General features: G+C 41.3%; 1 protein-coding gene across 1 annotated transcript in view; it reads right to left on the bottom strand.

Annotated features, from left to right (window-relative positions):
* The window catches only part of LOC147751480 (cadherin-related family member 3-like), an 853,888-nt gene that overhangs the window by 554,704 nt on the left and 271,852 nt on the right, over positions 1-27,332 (bottom strand). The window contains exons 8-9 of the mRNA XM_086933301.1: positions 24,052-24,231; positions 8,369-8,460 (exon numbers count right to left, since the gene is read on the bottom strand). Of these exons, the coding sequence (XP_086789427.1) occupies positions 8,369-8,460; positions 24,052-24,231 (272 nt within the window). The remainder of the gene's footprint in view (positions 1-8,368; positions 8,461-24,051; positions 24,232-27,332) is intronic.

The raw sequence follows: 27,332 nt of genomic DNA, 5'->3' as shown, positions 1-27,332 counted from the left end.
GTGTGGGAATGACCACTGGAATGTCCTAATCAATGGGGTATAGTTTCCTAGACTAACTCTACCCACTTTGGGCATTTACAAAATGCCGAAAGTTTTAGACCACACTAAACTTTGGCTCTGAGGACTGGATCACCAACTGTACATTGGTGATCCTGGTGTCTTCCCACATCTAACACTAAAATTCCGTTTTAGACAGTCCTATTGCCACAACAAGCTCAGCGTCAGAAGTCTGATAAAATATAAACTACGCTTTCAGCAACCAGACAGTGTTAACACACAAAGTATGTTGGCATTGTTTCCTAGGTTTGACGTGCACCCCAAATGTTATATGTAACCCTAGCAAACCTGTCAAACAGGCTGTGGCACTGTAATGCCAAATGAAGCCCACTGTGGCTGGAGCCTGACTGGCTGGTTAGACAACAGAATGGTCCTGTCCAAGTGTCAGATAACATTTGGATGTGCCAAGGGGGTCTGCACCCCAAGGGTCATATGAAAATCCCCAGCAGACCTGTTGAAGACAATGTGAATTTCAAGTAGGACATGATACTTAAAGGACCAAGAGGATCCTCACAGTCCCCTGACTAAATGTTCCATCAGGTTCAGAAAGGTCATCTATGCCTACTCAGGTCAGCCTATTGTTTGCTCCTAGGAGCAGTTCACAGCTCACCAAAGGGGAGCTATCAAGCTTCCAGATGGCAGTTGAAAACTTCCAGAAAGGCCTCCAGAGGCTTTCGGCAGGCAAACAGTAATTTTTCTAAAGATACCTTTTCTGAAATAGACAAAATTCAACTTTACAATTAAATTGGATTTTGTTATACTATTAAAACGAGTCATTGACATTTTTCTCCAGATGTTTCATATGTCAACATGCCATCTATTAAACATTGTAATTCAGGTATTTAATGTGGAAGAGCTAACCCTCCTATAGTGAAAATAGCGTTGAGGTGCTAGTCACTGTAAGGACTCTTTTAACATATTCTACTGTTGCACATCGTGCACCCTGCCTAAGTAGACAGTAAGGCTCACTTAGGGGTGACATACATATTTAAGAAAGGTTTAGGCCTGTTAAAGGGTGTTATTTAGACAGGGTACATTTGTGGTTATAACCTACACTGTCAGGCTACTGGTGGCAACTGGTTTTTGTATTGTCTCTGCATTGGGTTCCGCTATATGTTCCGCAGCCCACAAGTGGCATTTAACTTTCAGGCCCCAGGCCCTGAGTACCCTGTGGACACCATGTACTAGTTACTTATAGATAAGTTAAATATGTCAATCAGGGATATGCCTATTTCATCATGTCGAAAGGAAAAGTACAAGCATGTTAACACTTGTTAGAAGGAGTAAAGGCATAGAGTAGTATGGCCTGCAAAAAATAGGCTTCAGCAAAAAGGCAAATTAATCGGAGTGAATTTGCAAAAAGGGCACATTTCCAAATGTTGTGTTCTGACTTCTCATCTGTATAGTTCTGGGTAGCAAGCTACCTAAGGCAAATTAATTTCCTCCAAGACTAGGCTCACAACACATGGATGAATTGCAGTATTCCACTTATGCAATTAAAATGGTGGTCAAAGCTGATGCTTCAGCTTTTGATGAGTACTTAAATCCGTAAAAAAAAGAGTTCTTTTTTTATTTGCATTTTCAAAGCAGGACAATGAAATGAATTGTAAAAGACGAGATTAAAACTACAATTATAATTAACTGGATCATCAAACATCACTGGCTGTTCTTCACTCGTAAAATCAGAACAATGATCCAATGATGAATGATAGTAATCAGCAAGGGAATCAGTTGGCCGTGCTGATGTCGCTCATTCGCCCTAATTATTTACTGGAGTAGCAAGAATATTGGGATAAGGTTTGAGGATTGGGCAATCCCACCTAGCATTCCTAAAGCTAAAGTTGGGTTTTGTGGCTTAAGAATGATGTACTCCAATCTTGAATACCCATCTCTGAACCCCATCCATTCTATGATTTCAGTCCTGTAATTATTTACACAAAATAACTTTCCCAGATGCTGGTTTAGGACTTGAGCTGGTCACAAATAAATTGTGTTTACCTTTGGACCAATACCTTGTCTTTTTTTTATCAGTATCATTGACTCGTTTACAGTGAAAATGTTATGGACGTTCCCATTACGTCTAAACATTTTCAAGATGGCGTTGAAGACGCAAATAAAGCAGCTTTCCCGCGACATGGGCTGTGACGATTAACATGCCAGAAGGGTTTTTCCCTCCTCATATATAGTTACAACTTTGGTTCCGTCTCTGTTTATATATGTCAATCCATGTCACGACTGTTCAAGGGTAATTTCCACGATCACTATCTTCGAATTCAGATAGGGCTGGAAGAGCTTTATATTTTCCAAAGGGCACCGCAGATTGTGTAACTTTAAATGAGAAACACCTGTTGATGTGAACTGAACTTGTACAGCCCTGGGTTCGATTATAAGGACGTGCTTAAAACTTGACTTTAATGAAGCTGGGTTAAGAACCAGTCTGTCAGCTAGCACATTTACATTAATCCATATATACACTCGAGAATGGCAGCACATTTCGGCTAGTTTATGGATTTCCTGTGTTTTTGTTTGGCTAATTGTTCTTTCATTAAATGATGCATTTTAGGCCCGTTCAAATGTTGGGATGTTTACTAACGTTGGTTTTTGCGTTGTTTCGGGTTTTATTCTAGTCTTTGCATTCTAATATATCATTTACAACAATTGCTAGTGGGCCTTTGTGTTGTTGATGATTTCAATTAATGAAACAATAAAATCATTTTATGCTAATTTATAGGGAGGAAATTCTTCAACAGCATGTTTCAGTGTTACCTCCATTTTGAGCATATATATCAATTCTTGAATATTCGTTAGCCACATACATCATACAATTGTCGCATTATGTAGGTTTTCTGAATACACTTTTAAGTATAATGCATTGCCAGAAGGCTAGGGGCACATTTGTGGTGTTTCTCCTTTGAGGAAGACAACATAAATGGTCATATTTTAACACATTTAAATGAATGTGGTTCCATCAGGAAAGCAAGGCGTAAGGGTGCCAGAGCAGCAATATCAGTAAGCTATCATTCATTCAATATATCTCTAAACTGTGGTGCAATGGCATTGCAGCTGTTAATGTCAATATTCATGAATGGAGATATTATTTGGAACCTCACAACTTTGGGGCGGATTTAAAGATTGACAGATAAGGTGCTCCATCAAAGCAGCGATGGAGAACCCTCTCTCTTGAGCTGTCGGTCCTCCCGCCTCTTTTATGGGAGCTCAGAATGAATGGGTGGTGACGGCAGAGCCTATACTGGCTCTGCCACTGGCATACTCCTCTGAGAGCCCCTATCATAGGTTACCTTTCCGACCACCTGCCCTATTTAGATTTGGCTAAGATGGCTTATTCTTTTCTAGCAGTAACCAGCAGTTAAAATCTGGTGGTAAGTGACAGGGAGAAAATAAATAATGACCTCTACACCATAAGAGAAAACTCCTATGTTGTGGTGGCCACTAGTTTTATTTTTTCCAAAAACGAACTGCGATGGGAGGTTTTGCTTTTGAGAAAAGTACAACTTTGTAAAAGTATGACGGCCTTCCGCCCTGTTAGACAGAGCCATTTGACAAACTTTTACAGGACTGACAGGAAATGCTGTGATGACTGCTCCTTCCATTGTTTAGAGTTCTCTGCAGGGCTCAATGGACAACTTTAAATATGGTGGAAGCAGGGCCCCTCAGGATGGCGGGGACAATGTCTTTTGCCATCTTGACAAAGAAGCCTCCAACTGCCATACTCTAAATGAGCTCTGTTATCTGTAATGGATTTTGCCTTATGGAAATTCAATACTTTTCTATACATTGATTGCATTATTCCCCTCCAGGACGTCAGAGATAATCACAGAGGTGAATACAGTCTATGAATGGTATAATTGTATTGAGTGAAGGACCTGGGAACATGTAATGAGGGCATGCCCTAAACTATGCAACTACTGTGAGAGGATTATTGAGCGCATACCTTGTTGGATTTGCGATCTTGCTTGATCTTATCTCAAGAAAGCTACGAGAACCATCAGACACATTAAGAAAGACAATGAATGTGAATTGTATTTACTTGATCTGAATGACAAAATCATTCTGTGTTTGTCTGAAAATAAACTCAAATTAGGAAAAGAAGTGATGATGCACAAAAGTAAAACCTTGATACCCAACACCCTTCTATGGTGAACAGATTGAAGCCAGTGCCCCTCACCAAGCAACCTCTGAAGAATAGTTAGCTACTTCTAGGATGCATATGTCACCAGAACACAGCCCACAAATATCTAATTCGTACTGTGCCAACTTCACATAGGCTGAAACACACCCAAACCAAGTCCAATAATCAATAATTTGCTTTCATCAGTTATCTAGCAGCATGTGTAACCCAATGTTATCTATCATTTATCAACAATGTACCAAAGCTACCTATTTGGAGTATGATGAATACAGAGGGTGCCCATAGCATTGGCTGTGAAATTAACATCCAGTGATGAAAACCAAAAGAAAACCTAAACATTTGTCGTTTTCCCCATTCATACAATACACATACAGCACTTCAAAGACCTTTACTTAGATCAAACACAGCGAAATTATGATATTCCAAGAACTGTACGGAAAGGGACACAGTTTAGGAAAGCACTAAGGTTCCATTCTAATGGCAGAAGGTACTATACCAATTCCCGAAGAGGAGGAGTGTGGGAGTTGTAGGAGGCTGCAAACAAGGAGGAGTTTGGGAGGTGTAGCTTGAAAAAAGACAGCAGAAGACCAGGTGGATATTATTAATGTTGATTGAAGAGGCGGGTTTTAGACCCGAGCGAACTAGGGGAGTTTTCATCTTTATAATAAGGACACGAGTCGAAAGAAATGGTTCCAGTTTCACAAGAGCAAAGGGAGACAGCCGTTTCAGCAGGTAAAGAGAAAAAAGCTGAGAGATTGGGAGGGGGAAGAGAGGCTAGTTAACGCAGCACACGAAGGCTGGGAGAAGAGCGAGAGTGAGGGAAGCTGGAATCTGGTAGAATAGTAAGAGGAAGACGCCGTGGTGGGAAGAGAGAGCAATAGCCATCAAAACAGGGCACTTAGCAGGAATAACTTACACAAAGTGAAAAAGGTTTTTTGAAAACATGGACAGAAAGCATAGAGTGAAAAGTGGAGGGGGCATCTGTATGAAATAAAACCGACTAGAAAAACGGACCATGAGGGGGATGGAAAGCATTCACATATTGAAAGTAGATTGTATTGAAGTGAATGTATCTGATGAAATTAACATGACACAAATATGATTGTAAATACATGTTTTATTGTTTGTCTACGGTTTTCCCTGACGAAGAACCCATGTAAGGGTTCGAAATGCATTGGATAAAAATAAACTGCTGAAAAAAGAACCATGCTTCAGTGCGTGTTTTGGGGAGAGAGGTTCGTTTGGCCCACCAAAGCATGAGAAACTTCGTAAATTTGCAGCCCCTTGCTTGAGGATGGATTAAGAAGGATGTTTATTTAACAGGACAAAGAATAATATTGCGCAAAGCGGATGGTTTAAAAATGAAGATTAATACAAGTAAATGAAGAAATTGATGCAAATGCAGAGTTAATAGGCTGTCGCCACTGGAGTGGCGTTAAGAAGTAGCCCCACAATTTTGATATACTATGTTCGTCACATGCAATGTGGGCTTGGCATGTCAAGCAGTGAGCACGCCGGACAAAACTGTGGTTTAAAAGAATGGACTAAAAAATAGATGAAACACTAATAGGTGTGCTATCCTTTACTTCGTTATTACTATACCAATTCCCGTCACATCCAACTCATATTTAAGGGTACTGGGGCTCTGCCCCCCTCCCATTTTGCAGAATCTTAAATGTTGATATTTGGAAATAAACTAAACTAAGATAAAAGATCATTTCCTGGCTGCTTGCCATGAGTGAAGATCAGACAGCTAGGCGTTGTGCTGTAGTGGTACGAGCAGAATAGACAGGGTTTACACATGAAGAGCCCAGGTATTCCAATAGAATGCATGTCATCTTCCTTACCTGTCCCCACCTACTCCACCCACCTACTTCAAGAAACACCTACAGAAGACAGCCTGGGTATTTTATCCTCTAATTCAGGTTTTCTGAGGCTGCATTGGGTGAATGTAAACTGGTGACTGAATGAAATTGGATGTACGTAATGTAGATGGACACATGTGAGTGGATTGGTGGATGAAAATTGAAGGTTAGTGAGTGGGTGAATATGACTGGATGAATGTGGGTGGATAGATCCATGTGAGCAAACAGGTGAATAAAGGAGTCAGTGATTGGCTCAATTTGAAAAGGATAGGTTTAGTGTGACAGTAATTTACAGCACTCTGGTGAGATTGAAAAGTGACTCAGATCACTATAAAGCTTCAGTCAGCGGAAAAATTAAGGTTAATTGAGTAATGGTTGGAAGCGAATGCAAGTGCTCCTGAACTCTGAATGGCATAATGCCTCAGTCAGCAAGTTAATTAATGTTAATTGAGTAAGTGCACCTGAACTCTACATGGGTGAATATGACTTGCTTATTTCGGTAGGCAGCCTAAAGTAAAATATTGACTTTTATCCCCACTCGCACTTTTTTATTTCACCACTCACGACTAGTTACATGACAGTAGAAAATATTACATAATATTGTTGTCCAGAGCATAGCTTGTTAACTATTGTTTCGTGGAAAGTGTGCCATCATTAGAGAAGAGAATGAAGAAGAAAGGAATATGGAGAACACATTTTCAATTTATAATTTAGCTAAACTAATGACATACGATTGAAAAGCAATTCTTATAAAATGTCTTTATGATCTGATCACAGAGCAAAACATAGGCTAATATCTATTGGATTGTGGAAAGTACACCTTCATTAAAAAAGAGAATAAAGAACAAATGATTACTGAGAAGATGTTATATTTAAAGAAATAATCATTTTGATATGAAAGAAGTCTATTCATGTTTAAATTGTAGCTCAGCTAAACTAATGAGAGATAATTGCTAAAATGTATTGGTAAAGTTAACCTGATATGCACCCTAGAGTCTCAAATGGGATTCATCACCATTGCGCTTCACTAGTTCGCCTCATACTTTTCTAACCAGCACCAGTTTATTGACATGGGCACCTCACAGTCACAAAAGATCCCTGCTACTTATGGAGACCCCTAGGGTTTCATACTGTCTCCTGCCATCCTCAACCTTTACATAGAGTTACTTGGTGCTCTACTCCCAAAAAGCAGCATCAAGATTCAGAATTATGCCAATGATCCCCTCTACTTCAAAATCGTGTCTGCTTCAGACACCCAAGTCCTCAAACAATGCTAGCACAACATCGAGATCTGGATATCCAATGTCTACCCGAAGCGCAACTCAACCAATACAGAATTCCTCCTATTTGTTTAGAACAAAAAACAAGATAAACTACAAACCTGACTCAATGACATGAACCTTGATGGCATTGTGTTCCAACTTTCACAGTATGCCAAGTCACTAGGATTCATTCTAGACACCAACCTCACCCTCAAGGAACATGCTGTCAAAAAAAAGGATGCCCAGGTTCCAGCTCTCCCTTCTAAAGACAGTCAAACACTTTCGTCCAGGAAGTAACTTTAGAGATGCTGTTCAAGCCCTCATAGCACTCCTTGGGGGAATCCTACAGTCTCAGCATGTCTAATCCAGGGCTGAAAAAATTTACAAAACCATCATGACCATTTTGCAGGCATGGTCTTCATGTTTGTTGGTTCTCTTCACATCTGTAGCTATTTGTAATTTTCAGTCAGTTTTAAGGGCCTTAAATGACCCATAAAACCAACATTAGAATAAGAAGTGTAAAAAGAAAGTCCTTTCTATCTATGCATCAAGGACCTTGAACAACATCCCCATATCCATCAGCAGCACCCCAACACTGCTACAATTTAGGAAGGAGTTGAAGACTCAAAACTTTAACCCCTTCCACACTCATGACGAGCTGGGCTTGTCATGGTGTAGCCTCCTCGTACACTCATGACGAGCCCAGCTCGTCATAAAACAATGTAAAACAACAATTTGCAGCACAGATGGGGAAAACGCATAGCAGCCATGGGGTTAAAGAACAGTACATCACGGTGCATTAACATCCACAACCCAGGTTTCTCTCATATTACGCAATAACTTTAAGCTTGCTTTGACCACGTACAGTACTCTGCTGAGTTGTGATTGCTTCTCACTGTGGAAATGCCACAAATAAACACAGATAAATTCATATGTCTCCTTGTTAGCCTCTCAATTACTTGACATATATTTATAAGTTTGATAACTAAATACAAATGTGATTATTCTTAATGTTATACATTTGAGTTACTTACTTTTACATTGTCTCCTTCATCTGGGTCTCTCGCAAGAATTGTGTAGACAACTTTCTTAACAGGAAAAGTTTCAGGTATCATAAGAGAAATTCCTAAGATGCAAAAAGATTGAAATAAGCAAATATAGGAGCCCCATACTTTATATTTATGGAATTTGGAGATGTGTATCGCTCTACTATCTTGTTTTCCACCCAATTCACACAATGTAGTGTGATATCATTTCAAATCAAAGAAATATGTGTAATGCCATTTTGCTAGTAGGAAATAACAATTAGGTCCAGAACGGGAGCAGAGGAAGATTTTGAATTGGACTCAGATTTGGATATTCTATTTTTCTTTCTTAGAACAATAAAAACTTTCTTTTCTCAAAAAAATAGGGGGGGGGTGTGTAACCAATGGAAAAAGTAGACACGTAGAACAATCAGAATGCAGCAACATTATAAAGAGCCTGCTCACAAGCAACCAGACCTAGAGGGGCATATTTACAAGGGTTACTTCCACCAGAACGTCACTTTTAGCGACGTGCTGGTGGAGATATACCCTTCTCCATATTTACAACCCAGCATTAAGCCACTTTTTGTGGATTAATGCTGCCTGGTAAAGAGGCCCCTTTACATGCATCACTTGAAAGGGGTGTACAATGGAAGGGCAGGTGTTAGAATGGTGAAACAAGGAAAAATACTTTTATTTCTCCTCATTTTTGCATTTTCTACATGTGCTGCATTTTGCAGCACACATAAAAAGAGCAAAATGCCATTAGTGATTCTTTATGTGCACAACGGTGTCCAATCCGGCACATAACACATCATAAAATAATGACAATTTGCTACTTTTATGTGTGCTGCACTCTGCAGCACATGTAGAAGTAAGAAACTGCTGTTAGTGATTCTTTATGTGCAGGAAGGGATGCCTTTCCGCACATAAACAATCATTCCATGCAACTCAGGCTCCCTTGCACTATGGTGCAATGGTGCCTGCATTGGCACTAGGCAGCTAAATGTAGCATCAGTGCTAGGGAAAACACAGGGGTGCACCATATTCTTGTGAATACACACATCCTTGCATTCTGAAAACGTCAGATCGTAGCACTGCCAAATTTGGCCCATCCCCATGCTCTAACGTTTTCTCGTAAATATACCACCTAGTCTTTCTGTGCTAAGCCAAGATACATAATTCTCATTTGCATATTCAGATGTATGACATCCACTCGTTGACAATGTTGTTCTTTAGTATTCCTTTCTAGTACTTGGGCATTTCTTACTCTGCCTTGCATATGAGTAAGGCATTTAGGCCGCAATTCATGCCTATGACAGTGGTGCGTGATTTCATTACAAGAACAGGGTCTACATTATGCATTATTCCTTTAATGCAGTCCAAGCAGCCCCGTACATCACAATATTAAAAGGTTCCAGAATAGAACAATAGCAACACATGAAAGGCATGAGCCATCAACAATCTGTCGCTTTTAAATGCAGCTCCAAGCAGATACGTTTATTTTCCTTCATTACCATTATTCATTTTTATCTCTATTTTGAAGTTCCCTAGTGTGTGGCTTAACCCCAACCCCCCTTCCTACTCTCTCTATACCGACCTCCAATTTACGGAGATCTCCCTACACCCCCTTCCCTAGCCCCATCCTTGCGTGACTGACCAGATTAACCTTTTTTATTTTCAGCTTATGTACTATTTCTAATGTTTGAATATATTTAAAGATTTTTCGCTTTTTAATCGACCCTTAATATTTAGTTTTTTTGTGTAAACGATTATTCTTCAATTTCATCCTTGTTCTACTTCCTCATGCCATAGTGAGCTTACCTAATGTCTTCATTTAACTCCTGTTTTTCACCTCTTTACACCGATGCAGGCTGCGCACTCCAATGTGGCTTTGCATCGCTACCTTTTATTATTTCGGATTTTATCCGCAAGTTGTTATTGTTTTACAAACTTATTCATAAAAAAATAAAAAAAGAGGTTTTACCAGGAAATCATCATTTAACTGGCCTTTTCAACATTCTATAAAAAAAAAATATATATAATAAGAGAGGAATTATTCTCTTGACATTCCTTCATCTATAAACCTTGTCACTGTTATTCAGGGAAATACTCCCTAATTATCTTTCATTAAAGGGCTTTACCACTTTTTACAAGTTAACATATCCTATATAACATGTCTGACTCTGACTCAGACAAGGCTTCTGACCCTACTCTTAACATAGAAAACAAAGCCCTGCAAAAAATCCTTCATAAGGAATTGAGGTCCTGCATGTTTGAGACCTTAGATCAGATCATGTCCTCTAAAAGTTCACTCCCTGATGAGGACAAAATCTCAGAAATTCCAAACATCTACTCTGACAAGATCACTGAATTAGGGGTAAAAGACTTAGGGAAAGTAAAAACATTAATAAGAGCAATATAGGAGGTCCAAGCACCTCAACAATTCAGGGATGTCATAGCACCTCAACTTCTGATGGAGGTCCTTGCACCTCAAACTCCCAAGGTGTCCCTAGCAGCACAACTTATCTGGGTGTCCTTAGTGGCACAACTTATTTGGGTGTCCTTAGCGGCACAAATTATCTGGGTGTCCACCGGGGAAAATACGGCAAAACTTTGGGGTGGAACAAGCAGCCTGTCCCAGATGCAACAGGACTGCCCTGCCCTGGGGGATTACTGGCAGGAGATTGGGAGGGCTCTGAACAATGCAACGGATAGGGACATACAGTACATCAAGGCAGTGGGGGTCCTACAATGGTTTCCGCACACGTCTAAGAATAAGAATACCAGCAAATTTATAGATTTGGGGCTGATCCTTGCAAAGCGGGAGATCACGAGAAATTGGAAGTCGAAAGCGGGACCCACATATAAGCGATGGTATGGTGAATGTTTGAGGTGGGCGGCTTGTGAAAGCACCTTGAGGTACCAAATGGCTTGGAGAACGGATGATGAGAAGGCTATGGAGAGGGCGACTGCATGGGAAATGATGGTACAGGCGCTCCGAGATGATGCTGACGAGGGGAGTGAGGAGACAGAAGAATTAGGCGCAGCTAACCCAGCTAACTTACCCGGGGACACACCTTAGCGAATGTATAAGGCCTTCCTTCAACACACCAGACTTTACTCTGACTAGTATTTTTGCACAGCGCGGCCACGGGGGGGGGGAGTTCGAAACTGTTGGGGTGATGGGGGGAGGGCGTTTGTTAGGGGTGGGGGAGGGGTGAAAATCACAAAAGCAACCCACTTTTTCTTGCAACAATGATGTCGGACAATGAAGTATGCAGCAAGGAATGACCCAATGGTAAAGGCAGGACTGTCTTCTTTATGGGGACGTGCCACTCAAGATGGGGGACGACGATCACCACTGTATCTTCTTGCTATGCTTTCTGATCATACTGTGAAATTACTGTCTGTACATTTATTTTGGTGATGCAATAAAAACGATGTTACAAAAAAAAAAAATAATAATTATCTGGGTGTCCTTAGCGGCACAACTTATCTGGGTGTCCTTAGTGGCACAACGTATCTGGGTGTCCTTAGTGCCACATGTCCTTGATCTTGATGAAGATGATCAAGAATTTTACAATCCGTAAGAGGAACTCCCATCATCCTCTAAGGACATTAACCTTGACCCCTTAGGAGAAGAAATGTTTTCCCCATTTAATCTGAAACACCCAAGACGTTCTAAGTGGTTCCCTCAGGACCACGTCGCAAAATTCACTAAAATATGGATAAGAAACCTCTTAGAAAGGGAAACTCATAACATCCTTAGAGCTGAATGCTCTAGACCTTCCACTGAGGATAAAAACTGCTATACCCCCAATTTGGACCCTGAACTCATTAAATGCCTATTCAAACTTAGATGCGATCCAAGAAACGGGATGGAAAAATCCCTGAAAGGGTGCCAAGACCGTCTTCTCGACGTACTAGGACCATTAGCCAGAATCCTAGATTCTGCAGAAGACAGCCACATCATGGCACCCCTCTCAACACCAATCTCAGGGGATGGAGCCAGAGAGCATTAATTCTACTGGGTAATGCCAACGCTAGCATTAATCCAAATAGACAAAGAGTCGTTTTAACAAAAAAAAATCCAAAACTAACTGACATGGCCAATAAAGAACCATCGCAAAAACCAACAGGTTTACTCTTTGGAGAAGACCTCATTAAATCCTTGGGGAAATACATCTCCACTTTCCCTGCCCTGGACCAGGCACAGCAAAATATGCGCAGAGTTTTCAATCTTAACCTTTTATTGCGGGCCAGAAGACGGGTCCTCTCTTTCGGCGGCTTCAATCAAAGGCGATTTCCAAGGTCCTGTGGTTTCAGAAGAGGGTATCAGCAGTACAACGTGCCTCAATTATACCCCCAGAGAATTAGAGGCCAAGGCATCAGAGTATTTAGATCCTGTGGAACCTTCATCTCAAACAACCCTGCAAGTGAGAACTCTCTTCCCTCTCCCTTCTCCTTCTTTCCCCCAAAAAGTGGGTGTCAGACGCAAATACTTCCTTCACAATTGGAGATTGATCACTCAAGATCATTGGTTCTTAAACTCTGTCAATGGGTGTATGATAGATTGGAACCAACATACCTTTACTAACTTCTTTCCCAAGAGACATGCCTCTCTCTCCAGAGCACCAAAAAAGAATAGAGGAGGAGATCTCCTCTATGCTTCAGAAAGGAGACATAATAGAGGTCCCATTAGAAATTTTAAGATTTATAAGCACACTTTTTCTTGTAAAAAAGAAAGACAAAGGTTGGGGACCTGTCATAAATGGAAGAGAACTAAACAAATATTTGGTTTACAGACACTTCAAGATGGAGGGCATCCATCTCTTGGGTGATTTTCCTTGAGAGGGAGACTGGCTAGTCAAACTAGTCCTAAAGGATTCTTACTTCACCATTCATATGGCCAATCCCACCAACCCCTTTCTTCAATTTGTAGAGGAAAAATCACCTTTACTAATTACATCATCTCCCCTTTGGACTCTCCTCTGCCCCATGGTGTTTCATCAAGGTCATGAGAGGTGTTGCCTCATCTCTAAGAATAAGGGTATTCATGTAATCATTTACTTAGAGGACAGTCTTATAATGTCTCAAGAGCCTTCACAACTAGCCCAAGACCTAAAGACTGTGATGGATCTCCTAGAAAGTTTAGGATTCATCATAAACAAATATGAATAAATTCTGTCCCCTTCCAGATCTCTGGAGTTCCTAGGTTTCACAGTAGACACATTGAAATGTTTCCTTTTACTACCTTCAAAAAAGATTACAAAAATCAGGAAGGAAATAAGACACGTCCTGAAACAGCAAGACTTATCTCTGAGATGGCTAGCCAGGCTTCTGGGTCTCCTCTCCTCCTCCATCCAAGCCATCTTTTCCAGTCCCCTCAACTATCGCGCCCTCCAAAGGGTAAAGGCGAGAGCCCTAAGAACTGGCCTCTGGTATGGAGATCAGATCTGTCTGGATCAAGAAGACAAATCGGAACTAGCCTGGTGGCTCGAGAACCTAGATGCTTGGAACGGAAAAGCAATCTTTGGTTCAAAACCTGAGTTTGTTTTAGAATCAGATGCAAGCCTTCATGGCTGGGGAACTTGCCTTCTCAATCAGTACACTAGTGGTATCTGGTCACAAGAGGAATCATGTTACCCCATAAATTATTTAGAACTCACAGCTGGGCTTTACGCCCTGATGAGCGCAACAAATCTGCAGACCTCTCGAATCTCGCAAAGAAACTTTGGATGTTCTGTCTAGAACATAAGATTGTTCTACTGTCTGGAACATAAGATCGCTCTCAAAGCGGAATATTCTGCAGACTGGTACTCAAGATTCCTGTTAGATCACTGCAATTCGAAACTGAATGTTTGCGTGTTCAGTACCCTAAACATGATCTGGGGCCCTCTAGAGATAGACTTATTTGCGAGCAGACTAACCTTTCAACTGGAGAAAAAATTCAGCTGGATGCCCGGCCCGGGTGCTCTAGCAGTCAACACCTTACTACAATCTTGAAAGGAGCCAAGGTGTACACATTCCCTCCCTTTGCCATGATTCAGAGAGTTCTTCAGATTGTGAGACAGGATCAGTGCTTCCTTGTCCTAATAACTCCCTTTGGCCATCCCAAGCATGGGTCCCCACCACTCTAGTACTAGCTTGCAACTCCCCTTCTTAATTCCTACCCTAGAGAATCTTCTTGCAGACGTAGATGGAGGAGTTCACCCCCTAATTCAGAACAGAAGTTTAACCCTTCTTGCCTGGAGAGTGTCAGGAGATCCAATGAAATCTCAGGTCTTTCAGTGACGGCTGCAACTCTCCTCAGAGAGTCTTGGGCCCCAGGCACTCACTACAGATATAACAACATATGGAGAATCTGGGTATGTTGATGCCTGGAAAGGAACCTGGATTCCTTGGAAGCTCCTAATACTCTCCTATGTAAAAAAAATATTTAAAAAACCATTCCATTAAGCTGGCTTCTCTACTATGCCTAATTCTCATATTAACATGACTAGAAAACTTGGATTTCATTAAAGACATGGAGGCTGACATTATCCCTCCCATCCCACCCCTTGGTGGCCTTAAAGCTATTTTGGTTACAGTTTACTACTGTACTTTTTATTAACAGTACTTGTTTCATCTCTTGTTCCTTTTAGCTTGACAAGCTCAACACTATTTTTTACATTCAAGAGATATTTACTTCTTTCTCTTTTCAGGTAACGCTCCTTAACTGTGTGTCGTCTGGCCTTTGCTTTTACCTTCGTTCTTTCTTCTCCTTCATCCTGCTCATCAGAAAATCGTTTTGATGTTTCAAGTTTCATGAACTTATTTTCCTCCACATTTAAAAGAGGCAGATTGTTGATGGCTCATGCCTTTCAGGTGCTGCCATTGTTCTATTGTAGAACCTTTTAATATTGTGAAGTAAGCGGCTGCTTCGACTGCATTAAAGGAATAATGCATAATGTCAGCCTCCGTGTCTTTAATGAAATCCAGATTCTCTAGTCTAGTTAATATGAGAATCGCAATTCATCGCAAATGAATGAATTGAATTGTATTGCATATCTTTTTAGAAGAGGAAGCACAGACAGAGAGAGACGTAGATGTGTATACATTTATTGAAAGTGATGAACTTGAGACATTGATTATAATAGCACATTTTTATTAATGTAGTTAAGTCATGGGAATTACAGTAAAGCATATGGAAAAACAACATTGTAATAATTTAGAAAAGTTCACATTTGAGATGAAAGTGAATATAAGCGGATAGAGTGAAAAAAAATCTAAAAAATGTAAACAAAAGAATCACTTTTTCACGTGGGCATATTAGTGAGGCTGAGGTCTATGTGTAAGAGGATTTTGCAAAAGCCTGCTTATATATTGAAATAATTGTAACTGTTTTTATATAATGTTTACTACCCCTGGCATGGCGTCATAGTGCATTTAGCATACTACCCGGATCCCAAAATGATTAGTGGAGGATTAGTGTAGGGAAATAGGAGTTAATTTGTACTTTGGACATGCAAGTCGGTTGTATTTAATATAAAAATGGAAGGATAGAAGAGGGAAGAGTCTAGAAAGTGTTAGCTGGGAGATCATAGTAGTAAGATGAGGTTTGGGATGAGTAAAAGGAGAGATGAAGGAGGGGAAGAGTCTCTAGAAAGGCATTAGGGAGATCATGAAGTAAAATGAGCTTTGGGTGAGCCAACGGAAGGATGCATAAGGGAAGAATTTTGAAAGGGTTGTTTGGGGGATCATAGTAGCGAACTGAGGTGTGGTGTCAGCCAAGGAGGTATATAGGAGGGAAGAGTCTAGAAAGGGTCATTTTGAAGATTATAGTAGTAGAATGAGGTGTTCAATGAGGTTTGGAGTGAGTCAGAGAGAGGAGGTTGAGGATATATTGAGAGAAGTATAGGGGGAGACAGAGTAGTGCACTGGAGAGAGTCAAAGCTTTTTTATCTTTTGTTTTACCATAGGAGAAAAGTAATAAATATACAGATACTAACTATATAGAAAGGGTATACATGTATAAGGAACATAATACAAGATTTACAATTATACTGTATACATTCTGACTTTCAAGTGTTGCTGTACTTGAAGCTAATTTATTTGTGTATTTTTCTAACTAAATTTTTAATAATATTTTTTAATTTCAGTTTTATATTTACTCAATATTTCAATAGTGAAGCACTTGTTGATAAAATGGTCATGATATTTACATATTGCGATAGATAAATAACGCAGAGAACCATAGCATCTAATCAAAGAACTTACTAAAAAAGCTATGCAATGACTTATAAACATGTTGAGCTTTTAGTTGATTTCCCTTGGAACTGTCTGTTTGTGTTTTTTGAAACATTCTGCATCTTAACTACTGCTGAAGTTGTTTTTTCGGTATCTTTCACTGTGTCTTTAATTACATTTGCACATCTACCCGACATTTCAGATTTTCTCATAATGGCAAGTATGTCATCTAACGGTGCGTCTCCATTCACCCATAATCGGTCTTGTATAGGTGAATTGTCATTGTGCATGACCAGTTGGTCCCTGATAAGATCATCATAAAGATTACCAAATTTGCAGTCAATTGCTAATTTTTTTAAATCATCTAGCCACTCATCTACTAATTCCTCCTTCTTTTGCTTCCTTTGGAAGAATTGATGTCTTATAACACCGATGCACACCTTAGGTGCAAAATACCTGTCCATATCACTCAAGGCATTTTCAAAATCACTTAAATCTGCATTCACAACTTTTTGCATACGTGAATAAGTCTTTAAACCCTTAGGACCAAGTGAATGCAATAATATTCTCTTCTTTTGTTCAGCCTTCATTTTCCCTGCTTCATCAATAGCACAAATGCAATTAGTGAAATATTCCTTCCATTCCACCCACTTGATTTCTGGTTGTGATCCCGTGGACCAGAAAGGTTGTGGAGGACTAATGGTAAAACTGTGTTGAGCCATTCTCTCTTCAGTTTCCGTCCCAGTCTGATCACCTCCGTCCATAGAATAAGTTTCCAATAAAACCAAGTCTCTAGGCTGCTTCCCTTAATATTTCTTTTTCTTTATCTCTTTTTTTTTTTAGTCACAAAGAAAAAATTATTAATATTACAATTAATGTTTTTTTTTTAATAAAGTGTCCCGACTTCCTCACCTGTTCTTCCCATATACTTGTATATTATATTCGGTAAATTTTCCTCCAAGTATGAAGTTTCCACACTCTAATCCAGCTCTGAAAAGATCGTGTCCGTGTATATTTCCCTTCCGATGTAAAATACAGATTCCTCCACCTAAAATGGCCGCCACGCAAAGGTCACGCTACGTGACCTTGCGCCATGACATCACCACGCAAGTTGATCTCCCAATGTTCGTGATGCGAGGGCTGCCAACGCTCGCGCAGGAACTGTTTACTTCACGCTGTCAACACTCGCGCTATGACAAATTTAAATGATGCAGGTCAGTTCAATCGACCCGAAAAGTATATCAAATAGTTTTTTCCTACCTTGCAAGTGTCCTACATAGTGCGCGCAAAGATTAGTAAAGGATACGATGATATTCATGAAGGGAAAACTCCATTTTCTTTTTTTTTTTTTATTCTTCGTTTCCTCCGAAAAAACTCCGTTTCGTTTTCCTTTTAAAATCCTTTGCTTCCAATTAAATCCGGTTTCCCTCGTCGCCACTTGTTAAGTAACCACGCAGTTGGATTACTTAAGTATCTTTATTGAGATGAAGATATGAAGAACAGGTAGTGCCAGGAACACATCTGGAAGGCTTCACAGTCAGTCAGCAACTGCCTGTTAACCTGGAACACACCTGCATGATACATTCTAATGCTCTAGTACACGAGCCTTAAAGAGCAAGATACAATAACAAAAGAAACAACATAACATGAGCATAGAATAATATACATATAAAACATATTTACTTGTTATCTATGTTTTGAACATTTACTGCTGTAATATGTCTGACTCCAATGCTCTGTATAGACTTGTTATCCTCCATCTGAACATTTACTATTGTATAGTGCTCTGATACATTCAGGTCTAGCTGGAGCTATATAAAACTCTCAGATAAATAGATAAACAGAGAACATTCAAATGCCTGACTCTAGAACTCAAAGTCCAGCACATCTCCCCCATCAGGATTAATCCTATCACCCACCTATTGGCAACTATGCCTGTACTGAGGAATTCATTGACTTTGCAAGTGACTGATCTTCACAAAGTGGTCAACTGAATCTTCGAGGAGACTTTAACCTTCACTGGGGTGTGTCGGAAGACTCAGCTGCCAACCAGCTTGCCATATTTCTCTCCGGCAATGTTGCCACACCACACAACTCTAAACAAACACACTCCATAGGTTCCACACCTGACCTTATTATTTCCAAAGACAACCTGCTCACAGCAGCTGATCCTATTCCAGTAGACCGGTCTGACCATTCCCTCGTCCCTTTCTCCCTTATCCTCTCTCACATAGCAGCTACTTTTGCCGTTATATCTGCACTGATGGGCAGCACTGTTATGTTAGGCCTATATGTGCCTCTGTCCAGTCACTGGTTTATACTCTTACTATATGGCCACATGCTATTCTATGTCTGTATGGTTTCTTGCTCATTTTTCAGCAACACCACTAGATTATGCACACATGGATATCTAAGTTGGCACGCCCTACTGTAGGTATCTCAGAGCTGTATCACCCATATTTCCTGCTGTCCATTGTATACACTGTATCTGTGATTACTTCATGTGGCTGTATCTACTCCATATGTAATTCCTACAGCTATGACTGTTCATAGTATACTTCTTGGTGTATGGTCGCTATAAATTTGTGCTTACTTCATGTATTTGTATTTCCCCCTTTTGTAGCTCGGGTAACTGTTTTTCTACCAATTATGTTAAGTGCGTTGATACCTTTGGTTGAGTTTGCACTATGCAAAACTCTACACTAAAATAAAGCAAAAACGGTGCATAGAGACAGGCAAAAATGGTGCAGGTAAAGAGAGGTACAGTGAATAGAGAGAAACATGTATAGATAGAGAGTGAGTGAGAAATAGAAAGATAGAGAGAGATTTGGGATAGAGATAGGTGGAGATATATTGATAGATAACTGAGAGGTTGAGTGTTAGTATGGGGGAAGGAAATACAGGGCTATAGAAAGAATGGGGATAGGAGCGTGGAGGGCAGAGGGACAGCTGGGGTAGTGAACTAGAGGGTATTTATAGATAAAGGATATACAAACTTGTATAGAGGATATAGAGAATGTGTTTAGTAATGCAAAGGAAGTGGCATGGAGTGGTATTTAGTGGTGGTTTAGTTGTAAGAATGAGAAGTATAATGTAATTTGTTTAAGTGGGATAATATGAAAGTGAAATTGAGATATAAATGGTATAAAGGGGTAGAGATATTAAAGATAATTTAGGGATTTAAAAAGATACTATAGATAAAGAAATACATGGATTTACAGGGTATGGATCTATAGAGTCACAGAGAGAAAGAGGCCAAAAGGTTAAGGGTAGAGGAAAAGTAAGTATAGAATGGTAGAATGTAGTAATAGATAAGGTATACTGAATTACACTAGGGGTACTGCAATATAATGTATGAATGAAATATAATTTGCTATTTCACATGTGTGGTCTGATTTTTAGTATTATAGAGAGAGAAGAGGTTTAAAGAGGGAGCAATAGTAACACTATTTAAGGTCACAAAAAGATAGAATGTAGAAAGATATTGATGCTTAGGGGAATGGAGATATAGGGAAATAGAACTAAAGGGGTATAAGCAAGGAGGTCAGAGAGACAGTCGGGACATATAATTAGGGGGTGCATATTGGTAAGGGAAATAGAAAAAATATAACTGATGATATTTAGAAAGAGTGCAAATAAAAAGTGAGATAAGTTAATAGACTTTTTAGGAGAACAGTGGGACATGTAGAGAGAGAGAGGGGATGTATGGAGCCTGAAGGGATTTAGGGAGGGTTATGGAGAAAGATGGAGAGATAATTGTGCTTTTAGAAGAAGAGATGAGTAATAGAAACAGGTTGAGAGTGATGGAGAGTGAACTGAGAGCCAGATTAAAAAGAGACCTTGTGGCCCATTGAGGCTGTGTGGGAGAGGGTGAGAGGAGGAAGCTTGCGGTACAGTATGATGTTTGGAGGTCCAGGCCTTAGAGATGTTATCTGGGCTGGTGATAGAAATAAACCACAAATTTGTTCCACACAGGAGGTATTTTAATTGATCTTATTGAACTACCAGTTATATCCCAACTTGTACACAGAGTTCCATTTCAACTACCTTGGCAGATTACTGTACAATTGAGTACAACAAACGTACAAATGTGTACAGCAATTTTTAAATATTACCCCATTTAAAATGTTTCCAGTCTAAGTAAGATAGATTAAAGAGTTTAGTAATCTTGTTTCCAAAATGCCTTTAGCGCACACAGAATATATTGACACCTTGACACTGTAAAAGAATACTGAAAAACGAATAGTATTTGCAGTTCAATCTGAAAATGAAAAACAGCAGAAAGCCTGTTAGACCTGGCCATTTTTGCAGGTTTATCCCCAAACGTTTTGCCTTTTGCCTCCTATTTTTCTGACCTTTTTTTTGTTGGCTATAGAATGCTGGGCATATTACCACTGCTGATCAGTGCTAAAGTGCATATGCTCTCTGTGTAAATTGTGATTATGATTGGTTATCCATGATTGGCATATTTGATTTACTGGTAAGTCCCTAGTGAAGTGCACAGTGCGTGCCAGGGGTTTTAAAATGAATGCTACTAGTGGGCTTGCAGCAATGGTTGTGCCACCCACATGAGTAGTCCTCTAAATGTATCTCAAACCTGCCACTGTAGTGTCAGCGTACAGTTTCAAAAGGCCATGTTGACCTGGCAAATGCACCCACTTGCAAGGCCCTAACCTTCCCTTTCCTTACATGGTACGCCAAAGGTATCCCTAAGGGTATGGTGCAGTGTATGTGAAAGGTAAGACTTGTGCTGGTGTGTGTTACATGTCCTTATAGTGAAATAATGTGAACGTCTTTTTTCACTATTGAAAGGTAGTCTGTCCTGTAGGCTATTATAGGGGCTGCACTGTAACCTTTTTACATGTGTAACATTCAATTGGGACAAGATAGAAAAATGGAGTTTACTCTCTCTGAACCCAAAATGTATTAATGCATTTTTTAGTTAAGGTGGTTTTTAAAGTGTGTGTTTGAAAATGTAACTTTTCGAAAAGTGGATATTTTCTTACTTTACCATTCTGTGTGCCTCTGATTGTTTGTATATTCAGCATCTGGTTTTGGAGTGACAGCATCTGGGGATGTGCAATCACTCTAGACAGTCACTGTGGGGGGATGAGGTGTGCCATACCTTGCCTGGGTGACTAATCAGTAGGATGAATAGACCGGGTCTGCATTTAGAGTGGTGGGAGGAGTTTTGCTTACTGTGTCTCCTTTACACAATGCTGTCTCTGCCCCCTGTGGTCATGCTGCACCAGGGAAGACAGGACTGGTTTGGACTGGGTTCAGATACCCTTGCCACAAAGAGAACTATGACAAAATGGGTATAAGTATGAGACATACAATCCCTGCAGTTTATATTACTTCAAGAAACAAGAGGACCCTGCCAAGAAGAAGAGAAGAAGGACTGTGTGGGAAGCACTGCCTTTTCTGAGTGAGTTGGTCTGCAGTTGCTGCTTCTGTCTGTGGTGGAGGAAAAGGACTGCCTCTTTTTGCCTTGCTGTGGTATCTTACCTGTGAAGAATCTCCAAGGGCTTGCGTGAGTTTGCCTCAAGACATCACGGAAAGTGCCATGCCATATCTAAAAAAAGTAAACCTGCCTGGGAGAAGAGCTGGGGAAATTATGTGAGGAGTGCTGCCCCAGACTTGTGTGGGGTAGGACAGCCTGCAGTGGTGGATCCTGCCTGAAGCAGAGAAAGGACTGGACAGTACTTATATCTTTTTGTTTCACACGAAGTAAGTGTGTGTGAAGTGCTTTTTTCCACAATGGGAGGAGGGCTTTTGGCTCTGTTCCTAGATCAGCGCATGTTGAAAGAGCTGTTTTTAAGAATTTCAGGGTTGGTTACCTTACCGTCCATGCAGCGCTGTACTGTGTTTAACAACAGCTCAGGCTCTGCTGAAGTGGCCCCATGCAGTGGAGAACAGGCTTTAGGAGCGGGGGTGCCTGGCATCAGCCAGGAAGGTTGTGCCGAGAATAGAAGCCTGGGTGTGGCCCTCATCAACTTGCCATGTCAACCAGAGAGCCACAACAGAGACTACCCGACAGGGAAGAAGGAAGTCCCAGGCAGGAACATTCCCTGCCTTGTCTTGCAACAATGGCACAAAGGGAGGCAGGGTCCACCCGCTGGAGGTAGCTGGAGCCTCACAGGCTCCAACCCACTGCTTTCAGCCTCAGAAACAAGAGAAGGGTGTCTGTCAGTGGTGGGGCTCATCGAGGAGATTAGGGTGGGACCAAGAACTGTCCCGTGAGTTTGGGCCTATTGGGGGCATTGCTGGCCCCCTCGACTGGAGTGGAGTGGCTGGGTTCCTACTGCATGTGTGGCAGTGGCTAAGCCCATGTCTGCAGGCCACGGTCCCATTGCAGACCCTCAGGGTCATTTTTGTAGGATTTTCAAATCCCCTTGGCCGGCATCAGCTGCACCGTGCGGTCTGCGCAGCGCAGTTGCACCTCTCTATGTTTTTGTATGTCGGGGACCGAGAAAGGTCTCTTGCCGCCCCCCCCCCCCCACAGTGTGCACATCCTCCCCTTACCCTTGTGGCATACCGGAAGGAGGTGCTGAAGGGTCATAATTGCCTCCCCGGACCCGAGGGCCATAGCTGAAATGAGGAGTGTGGTTTCAGCACAAAGGCAATTACCGTAAATACTGGGGTAAGTATGCAGATGTTCCTGTCACTGGCGATTTGTGGAAACTTACAGCCGAACACCAATTAGGCACACAGGCATGATGGGCCCCATAACATGATCAGGGGGTTGTAAGTGGGAATATGGAAATGGTGATGTTCTGCCTATATATGGGTTGTGCATCAAGCTACTGTATTTTGTTTCTTGCACTGATATTTGTCAATTTACACCCGGAGACATGATAAAAAGTACCAGTGGTAGGAACTAACATATACAATCAATGAGTATTTACCTCATTGCACTACCTATGCTGTTATGACAATTGCCTTATGGCAGGTGATTTATGACCCGTGCACCTTATTAGCATTTACTTCAGTGCACTACATGTGATGTTATGACTATTGCCTAGTTGGCAAAGCGATTTATGGTTCATGTAACTGTGGACTATGTGTTTTATATACAATATATGAGATATTCTTATATAACCTTGCGTACAGTCTTTTTTGTGGTGTGCTTGTGTGTCGCTGGTGTGTGTGTGTTGTGCAAACACTTTGCACATTGCCTCTGGTATAAGCCTCAATACTCTGCCAATCTACCCAGGGGGTGAGCAGGGGTTATCTTGGGTGTGTAACTCGCTTATCTTGACTGGAGTGGTGAGTACTGCCTGGCTTGGGTGCATACTCTAGCCAACCAGAAACCCCATTTCCATCAATGTTCCACATTTCTAATCATAAACATTCCAACCAGAAGGAAATATACATTTAGAAGTAGTATGTATGGAAAACATTTAATGAATACTCTAGCATGAATGAACTCTAGAATGAAACAATTGAGAAAGGCTTACCAGCAGAGAAACTAGGATCACAGATTGGCGGTTCATCAACATTTAAGGCAGCAATGGTCAAAGTGTAGGAGGCTGTATTGGTGGCATCATTATCTGTAGCCTCAATCAATAATGGGTAGGCTTTAGGATTGTCAGGATTATCAAAATCCAACTCCTTCAGAAGAGTTATGGTTCCTATATCTGATTTAAGAAACTAAAGTTAACACTGGATTATAACAAACATTCACACTTGAAAAGAAACAAACACAGTACATTAAATAAAGTGTGGTTGAAATAAATTTCACTACAAGGCTTGTGATACATTTGCAGAGCGATAATTTAGAATATACAGTAGCTTTTTTAATTCAATGCAGCTTCAATGTGGAGCATTAACTAAGAGACTCAGTAATTACATGATTCTTGTCCTGCTTAAAGATTCCTACCCACAGATAATTCTGTCTTTTTATTGACTTCTCGCCTACTGAGCTTTGTGCCATGGAACTGACTGTTCATAAACTCAGCAAAAAGGATATTATAGGATAGGTGTCAGGGACAGAGTTTCATATCACGTGATATAGTGATCTAAGCACCACATCTTCTAGTCCCAGTCTATAATGTGTAATGGTGTGCAAGCTGCCCACGTGCAGACATGAAGTTGTAGGAGCTGGTGAAGGGGGGGGCAGAGTGAGTTCAGCATGTCATGAAAGTGTTTTAGAACTACTGCATTCCCTTTCTTGGTAATAACTTACATTTTAAATAAAAAAAGAATGACAGATGGAGTGTACTACCTGAAGTGAGATTAATGGGCAACTAACCCTCCAATCGTTCAAATCAGGCACCGAAAGGCTGAGTGCTGACTCAGAGGGATGTCTTCGCACTTCCCACTGCTGCCCCTAAGATTTAATAAGCTGGTGTGGAAAATGGTGCTTCTTCCAGACTTCCAAAGTGCAGATATGAGTTGGACCCCATTCCTGCTTGTTCTGCTACTAAAAGGTGGCACACTATTAGTGAAACCCCTGATGGCAGCTCTCTAGAGGGAGGAAAGGGGGTCATATGGACCCCTGCAGACATCACCTTCCAGGCAGGTGCAGTCACTCACTGCATCTGCCTGCAAGGAGATCTTTCCATTCTTGAAATTGCAGGTGGGTTGCCACCTACACAGTGAAGCAAGGAGCAGCTGCTTCAATTGCACTCAATTGTTCACATGAATGCGCTGCCCCTAGGGCAGCATAGCTTCGCTCCTGCCGTAGGGGTAGAGCATTCAATATAATATGGTGCATTTTCCATTTGCGCCCGATGCACATATCTTAAGGTGCGCCTTGGAGCAAACCGCGAAAGTGTGCCCTATGTGTAAAAGGATATACGAGATAAAGTGCAGGCAATGTGGCAGATAATTACAGGCACCCCATTGAATAGGCTCTGGTAGCAATTGGTTATCCAGTAAGCCACTTCTGCTCTGTTCAAGATTGTTAAGGAGTGCTGCCACTTTTGCCCACAATTGAGGAGTATAATGGAAGGCCTATAACAGCAGTTCCACCATGTTCTGCAGCCACCAGCAACCTCTGAACATAAAAATAGAAGATTAGCATATGATGAATTTACTTCAGGGGCTAATGATAGGAACAACGCCTACAGGGGAGTTAAGATGAGCATTGAATTCAATTCTTGTTCCCTTGGTACGTTGAGCATTTGCTCCTCAGGCCTTGAAAAAAGGAGCGGGTCCTCCATCACGAGAGGCTGCATTTTCACCCAAATATCATTTAAGAAAACAACTCAGAGCGGCTTAACAAGATCTTTGTGAGTAAAACAAGGGGAATACAAACTCAGGTATATTATCTGGCAAGAGTATGGGAGCAGTGAGTGCACAGAAGATGGCTATGGCCTTCATTAAGGCCTAGTTGATGCACGGAAATTCCAATTTTAAATGGGAGCTATGGAGAGAGGCTTGAAGATTACTTGGAAGAGGACCTTAAGGGTCTTTGAAATTACCTGCATACCAAGCTGGATAGCCTGAGAAAATATTTTGGTTCAATAGACTCTACAATTCCGACATGGAGACTAAGACTGAGCAACACAGCTCAGATGTCACCACTTTGACATTGGAACTGGGGGTGCTATGCAACACCACCTCCACAGCCCTCACAAAATGCAAATAACTCAAAATGTGCTTCTGCTGGGAAAATACAATGATTAATGGACATACAGATGGAAAATAGCCTCAACTTAGAGTTGTTTTTGGTAGGTGTGTTCTGCTCACCCATGTGGGGCTCGCACGCTGCAGTCCGATTGGATAATGTTCAGCGGGTCGGTCCAAAGAAGCCAATCAATGATTGACTGACATCTGAGGAACTGACGCTGAATAAGTGAAGCGACAAGTCTGTGCCGATAAATCTCTACAGAGCCTGTTGGGCCCGGTGGGAGCTGTTGGTTGGCATCGCTGAGCTGACTGGAGCGAGCGGTCAGAACAAGGCAGGTGGAGTGGTGGCGAGGCAGCAAGAGCAGGCAGTGGTATAGCGGTAAGGTGGTGGCAGAGGTGGAAAGATCACAATCGCAGCCACTGAGGAATCCTAGCTGGGGTGAGATAGTTCAAGGGCATCCACCTCTGCTTGTGGACACCTCACATGGTGAACAGCACTTGTCCGTCCGCACATCCTCTGTCGGACCCTGTCTCTCAACAGCCTTTCCCACCAGTTGGTGCTGCATACTTCACCTCCCAGTCGCCTCCAATTTGCCACTCAGCAAAATTAATAGCAACTGCAACATTTACGATCTCTGCAGCCCTAGCCAATAACTTGAAGCCAAGTCAAGCTGCATGCATAAGCAGAGGACGAGCATAGCAGCCGTAGTCGGCTGCCCCTAAGTGGTTGGCCTTCACCGCAGAAGCTGCCCAGCTTGTGCAGCTTGCGGGGCACAGTGACTAAGGTCTAAAGGATTCTGAAATCCAGCTCATTGCACTGGCTCCCTGGAAAAAAAGGGTCTCGATAGGCAAACCTACAACAACCCACAATAACTACCAAGCTCATTGTGAGCTGTGCTTCAATCAGGGTTGAGAGAAGGGCTTTGACTTATTTCAACTCTTGTCAATACATTGAGGTCAGGAAAGACAAGGGGGCAACTCTCTTCCAACCCAAGGGGTGTAAAATGCAGCTAGAAAGCTCAAGTAAACAAACAGATTCGAAATGTGGAGATTATGCAAGCCTCTCCCAATCAAGCAATACAAGTTAATACCCAAGTGGATGTTGACGGCGAGGAGCCCAGATCAAGAGCTTCTCTGCTCATTTCTCACAACCCAAAATGTGTTC

The sequence above is a fragment of the Lissotriton vulgaris genome, chromosome 1_1, assembly GCF_964263255.1.
Source record: "Lissotriton vulgaris chromosome 1_1, aLisVul1.2, whole genome shotgun sequence".
NCBI lineage: Eukaryota > Metazoa > Chordata > Amphibia > Caudata > Salamandridae > Lissotriton > Lissotriton vulgaris.
Note: the sequence above shows the minus strand (reverse complement) of the source record. Positions and strands in the feature narration are given on the sequence as shown.